We start from the raw sequence: 6,456 nt of genomic DNA, 5'->3' as shown, positions 1-6,456 counted from the left end.
ATAATGGATGACGTCCTTAGATGTCAACAGTGATTCATGTAATTCAGATGGATTAGGCCAGCCATTTTTCCATGATCCTTTAACATCCAAAACTATTGCAAATCTTCAAGCAACAACGCTTATACATGTAACATTAGGCGATTAACTTGTGCGAACATATGAAAATGCCTCTTCTCTTTAGTGATGGGTGAAAACAAAAAACATTCTTCTCTTCCTCGGGGATGCTAAAGCAAAGACGGCGTACTTTGCAGCTATCCAGGGCGGGGTGTTGACAGTTGCGGGCGGTGTCTGACGGCCTCTCTCTCTCTCTCTCTCTTTTAATTCTTTTTTAGCACAGAGTGCGCAATGGCAGGAACTCCCACAGTAGTTCCCAGAAACCCTGAGCTGAATGCACAATCGCATGCTGAGAGGCACGAAAAACAAGTCCCTGAGAGACCGTGGAAGAGCCAGAGCGGAGAGCAGCGCTCCGGCGGGGTCAGCCGCATTCTCCCGTTCGCACCGAGGAGTCTGGCGGAGTGCCGTTGAATCGGATTCTTTCCAAGCATCCAGGCGCTTGTGAATAACAGAGGAAACGCTGTTGCATGAACAGCACTGCCTAATTAGATTTCCCCTTTAGCCAGGAAACGCTTTCAATCGGCCACTTCACCCAACGGTGCAGAAGTTGCCTACAGTCTGGTGCAGTGAATATCCTAGAGGTGCTGGTGCCTTTTTTTTTTTTTTTAAGTTACATATTTAGCATTCGGTTTCCGCAATAAAAGAAGTTGAAATCAGTTTTGAAATAGAAACTGATGACAGAAGGGTGATCCCTTTGCCACCTGGAAATCGAGATCGGCACCAGTTTCAAAACCGCTGCCGTTGCTGTTGTCGACGGAAAGACACACCAGTACCGGAATAGTTAATTTGTTCTGTCACATCTACAAGAAAGGTTTCCACACACCTGTATTCATGTTGAAGTGGTCTTCTTGCACTGGTATCTTGAAGTCACACAGTCCTGCAAAACCACAGAACCGCATACATTAACACTCATAGTAATGCAAACAAGCGCAGTTAATAAACAGCGTCTATTCTGTCTGTGTGAGCGCTAAGTATTGGTGGCGTGATATTGATCTAAAAGTTCGCCCCGAGCCTCCGAGTCTCATGACTGGGCAGCGCAAGACAGCGAGTCTTCGTCCCCGCGTGAGTGCTCAGCCCCCTGGGCAGCGATCTCGCGCATGAAAGGTGATACAAGCCCAGCATTTCTGCGCTGAAACACGAGGGTCAGTTTCAAAATGTAACACACACACAGCTACACACACACACACCACCTTGGCATCTTTTGGTGTATTACAGCTTAACTGAATGCTTCAGCGATAATACAACTCAGCCACACCCCTCGGAGCCCCGACAAGATGAACAAGTCCGACTCCTTCGGCTTCAGTTTGTCCTAGATTGATCGCTCTTCGGCGATGGATTAACAGGTTCTTGCGATGCCCTTCCTACAATACCCAGTTTATTTTAGCGTGCGCCGACTATTCGTCTGTGAGGGGAAGCCGTTTCGTTACGTTATTACGTTACCTAAACCCCCAGCGCACGCGGCTTCTGTGGCAGGGGTCACGCGGCGGTGGCCCGGGCCGCGAGGCATGCTCTGCTGGACGTGTGCCTGATTCGTAGCGTCACTGCAGGCCTGCGCATCGCTTTTCACGTGTGAAACGAGCCGGCCGACACACCTGCAGAGGGCTTCATCTGAGAGCCGAGCGCACTCACTGACCATTCTCAAGGCCTCAAAAGTAAGGGGTAAAATAAAGGATATGAACATCTCCTGCAAATTCCCATACTCTTGACTTTTTAAAAAGTCAACGTAAAGGCAACATAATATTTTGACCCTCGATAAAATATTAAGTCAAGTCAGTTTTCATCTTGCTGTGTCTCATTAAAAAAAGACCCCAGAGGGTGAAACCCAAAATAAATCTTCAGCCGGTGTGGCCCATAAATCCGCTGTAAAAAACACAGGGGACACATTGGCCCGTTGCCCCTCCGGACTTGGGTAAATCACAAGTTGTAATGGCCTGTCAGCATTAAATGAAGAAGAGATTATGGAGTTGGATTTCAAGAGGACAGACTGGTGGCGACACAACAGCTGGGATGGGGGCTGGACCACCGCCTGAGACCACAGACGCATGAGCAGGACTAAATCTCTCGCCTGCAGCTCCTTTTAACCTCCCGACATCTTGGGAGAAACCAAGTCATGCTTGGAGAAATATGAATGGCTTAAAGGGCCAAAAACATCATCATATAAGTTTTTTTTTTCCTGTTTTGATTTGCTACATGAAAACAAAACACCCCAAAGAGTATTAAAGAGAGATTGTAAAGAGAACCACACAGTCCAGTTAGACCTGAGGGACAGGCTTTATGGGTACAAGGCAACGGTCGTACGTAAGTAGCCCCTCATAAACAGTGTTGTTCTTATTGATGGCTACTCATGTTTGGTTTGATCTATGAGGCAATAGTGTGTTGGAAAGACAGAGGACACTATCAACCCCCCACCGGGCCCCACACACACACACACACACACACACACACACACACACACACACACACACACACACACACACACACACACACACACACACACACAGACTGTGGTCCTCTTGGCAGGAGAAGGAGTGTGAAAGACATGCCTCACACCTCCTTGACAACTGCATAAGTGTTGATATAGGACTAAATACCTCTATGTGCCACTGGGTGATGCCACTCTTAAGTTCCCTTACTCCTCACAGTGTGTGTGGATCACACTCACATTGAGAACAGTCTCCCTATTAGAGACTTTCAGAGGATAAAACCTGACGGAATACTGTCCAGCCACAAAAGGTTCATAGATTCCGACGTGATCACAGACAGCACTGGGATGCATTATTACTCCACAAGCTTAATAGTAGTCATAAACACTTTGGTAAGGTTTAACAGTATAGAAATATATAATATACGAACATATACACATCAAAATCCAAAACCTCAAACTTCAAAACTGCTCAAAGTGATGTTGTTTGTCATCCGCCACTGTCCACGCTTACCTGACGCAGTGTTTGTGCATGAAAATATACGGGAGCAATGGATTTTGCTCTTTGTCATTTAGCCATAAAGCTAAGACATTTTTTCTTTGACTGACATAAACTCCTCCAGATCCAAAGCACTGAAATCAAGTAGATCCTACCAATCTACAAACAGCAAACAGTGTGCAAACAATGAGTCTTCACAGCTGAAAGAGAAATAACCAAATTATTCGGATCCTATATCCAGTAGACCCTAGAACTGTCTGACACATGCAAATGCCTTATCAGCATAATATACTCAAAACACAGCCATGCCCTTCTACATTCCTACCTTAACCGCTGTTGAAATGATTTCTTTGACCAGGTTGTTCTCAGGAGACAGAGGTAATGATTACAGTGGAAGGAATTTGCCTATCAACCATATATATGTAACAGTAAAATGCAGTATGCAAAACTGGGCTTTGTCTCGCAACACAAAAAAAACCAGCAGCTGAGAATCCTTGCCGTGTTGTTTAGTATTAGCCAAAATAGGAAGAATCTCTTGCTTTTCATCTGGGATTTCCACCCGGGCTATTTATATTAGCATGTTGAGAGGACACAACCCGCCCGCATGCTCTTCTAAAGGCCGCAATTTAACCATTCTGGTGCCACGGTTACGTGAAGTGCAACGTCTATTTCTCATCACTGTGTGGCAGATGGAATGAGATTAGCAAATTTGATTTATTTATATGTACCAAAGACTGCTGTTTCCATATTGTAGCAATACCTTCTCATTCCAGAGTTAAAACTAAGTAGAAGTGTGATAACACGTGAATGCCAGATGTATTGATAATAGATGTAAAAATATAGGCCACAAATATACATTTAACTATTTGCCTACAAGTACATTGAATGATTGTTCTTTAGTAGTGAGGCACTTCTGCGCACTTCTGCATTACCTCAACAGACTTTAAGTTCATCAATATCCTATTTTAACCCAAACACTTCAGCTCATCAATATGTTCTCGGACGTGGGACACAAGCAATAAAGGTCTAAATATGGCTATGGCCATTTCTGGTTGGGGATTGGCAGTCTGCATACTCCCTGCTGGGGTTAGGTGACTGGTCAAAGCATACGCCTCTTGACCCTACACATCAGCCGACTTTGCGCAAACAACGGGCGTCACCCATGCCCACTGGCCAGGGCAAGACGGCGGGCCCGGGCGCCTGTGGGAGGAGGGCCCGTGGCAACATGCCAAACCTGAGTGGCTCAAGCTTCTGGCCAGCTGGCGAGATTGGCAGGTGCCGGGGGTGGGGTGGGGCGGGGCGGGGCGGGGCCTAGCGGGGCAGCACCTTGCAGAGAGACGCTTAACGTGCGCAACGCCCAGGCTGGGGCCACAGGGCCTCCCAAAGCACTACACTCTGCCTTATTGGCACGGTCACTCGCTCAGCACTTATGGGCTTCCAGGAAGATTCTGGCTTGGCTCTGATAGTATTATTTATTTCTGTATGGAATTCGAAGCATGGTGAGACAGGGAGATAAGTCTGGACCATGGTGAAAGCTGATTGCTGGGCTTAGAGATAAGATTTCTTTTAGGGGACTTTATAAATAGTGGTGGGAATTCGAGGCAGGCTGCTGAGAACCTGTAAAATCATACTTTTTTGGCTATTTGAGCCATCGCAGGGCTTACATCCTTCCACATGCTCGGGTGCTCTAGTGCCATCCTCCCAAACAAAGCCCCACCCATGGGTTGTTAGCTCATCTCCATCTTATGGGTAATTCAAAACTCAAAGTTACCTCTGAAACAGCTGTGCTTACAGCACTGATAATGCAAAATAGAAGAACATTTTAGAGAAATTAGACAGCAGTTTTAATAATGTATCTTCCCGAAAGATGTTGCCGCAAGCCACAACACAACAGGCCAGGAAAGTACTTACAAATCCCAATGATTTGTTAAAACGCCTTCAGATTTTTAAGTCACTGCTGCAGTATTAACAAAAAGTCATCAAAAACAGTGTCGCTATGCAGGCATCAGATTAGATATTTCCTGTGAACATCCAGCGCATCTCCAAGATGGATATTCATAGCATGTGGCAGGCTTATATTTTATGACGTTTTATATTTTAAGATATTTTTAGAGGTCAAAGGCCTAAAACATAGATGATTTTATGGCACATATCAAAGAACTGCAGTTAAATTGTGCAAAAGTCAACAATGCGGCACACGGACCAGCTAGAAGGACAAATCCATATCACCAAACATCGAGACCCACGACAACAATGACAGACAGGTTAGCATAACCAACTCATCCTCCACAGACAGCTTGTATAAGTATCAATACTGTTTGCTTGGAACACTACCCGTGGCCTTCATCTTGTTTAATCCGTGGCGAGTCATTTAAGTATACAGAGTAAGATATTATAATCAAATGAAATACGCAAATTCACAATTCACTAAAAAACAAAACAAAACAACAAAAAAAAAACACCTTAGTAAAAAAAATCGCTCATTTTTAGATTTAGCTTTGTTTATTGCGGAGCTCATGTTCTAACAGTAGAGAAGAATAAGACAGCTGGAACAGAGAAATGAACTGCAGAACAATCCGAATCCACACGTTAATAGGCCACTGATGCACTGGCCTGGGACCAGAGCAAACACCCAGCTACTTAGCAGTCAACACGCTAGCGCATTCTCTACACTGTCTGGCAAATGCCTAAATGGACTGACATTTCCAGCTCCAGTTAAAAACTCTTAACAGCACAGCAGTCCCCTGGGTGAAAAAATGTAATTGTTAATTAGGTGTTTAATCTTTAGAGTGTTGCTCCCAAAAGCAATAGTCTCTTGATATACGTATCCCTTCTAAAAGTTGCAAAACGTTTTACGCTATTCTTTCTTTTTAGTTATTAAGTGATTATTACTTCTTGTTGTTGTTATAGTTCTTACTATTACTGTTGTTGTTGTTGTTTATGCTTCTGCTGGTGTTGTATATTATACAGCTAAGATTGTTAAAAGGAGACCTCCAACATGGGACTGCCATTCCAACAATGTTTAGCAGTTACTATATGTATCAACAGCAATAAAAATAACTCCAGATGACATGATCATAATTGTTATCTGATACCTAAACATTGAACTTCTTTCAACAACATTTCAGATCTTCTTACTGCAGATATTTACCGATACGAGGACTGCTTTTTATATAAAGGTATAGTTTAAAAGAAGCATAGTTTTTATTTACTAAGATTTCCACATGATTTTGCACAATCTCCAATTGTGCCACATAATACATGATAAACTTTTGTGTTGGCATTCAGTCACTCCTAAGAATGAGCTAGTGGTGGGCCCCATTTCAGGAAACAGTCATTAGGCACTCCTTTATTATGCAAAGTTAAAAATACCTCAGCCATAGAAGCTTTCCTTTTGTCACAAAAAAAGAGTAGTTAGACA

At 43.9% G+C, this 6,456-nt stretch overlaps 1 protein-coding gene across 19 annotated transcripts in view; it reads right to left on the bottom strand.

Moving 5' to 3' along the window:
• Positions 1-6,456, bottom strand: part of sorbs2b (sorbin and SH3 domain containing 2b) — a 40,337-nt gene that overhangs the window by 24,344 nt on the left and 9,537 nt on the right. For 15 of the 19 annotated variants that reach the window (XM_081698484.1, XM_081698485.1, XM_081698487.1 and 12 more), the window contains one exon: positions 938-991. In XM_081698484.1, the coding sequence (XP_081554610.1) occupies positions 938-991 (54 nt within the window). Of the gene's footprint in view, positions 1-937; positions 992-1,304; positions 1,522-3,360; positions 3,627-6,456 lie in introns of those variants that run through there. The other 4 variants (XM_081698491.1, XM_081698498.1, XM_081698492.1 and 1 more) reach the window with 4 other exon arrangements.

The sequence above is a fragment of the Electrophorus electricus genome, chromosome 16 (assembly GCF_041902795.1).
Source record: "Electrophorus electricus isolate QZ-2024a chromosome 16, ASM4190279v1, whole genome shotgun sequence".
Taxonomy (NCBI): domain Eukaryota; kingdom Metazoa; phylum Chordata; class Actinopteri; order Gymnotiformes; family Gymnotidae; genus Electrophorus; species Electrophorus electricus.
The sequence above is the reverse complement of the archived record's forward strand: the minus strand, read 5'-3'. Positions and strand labels throughout refer to the sequence as shown.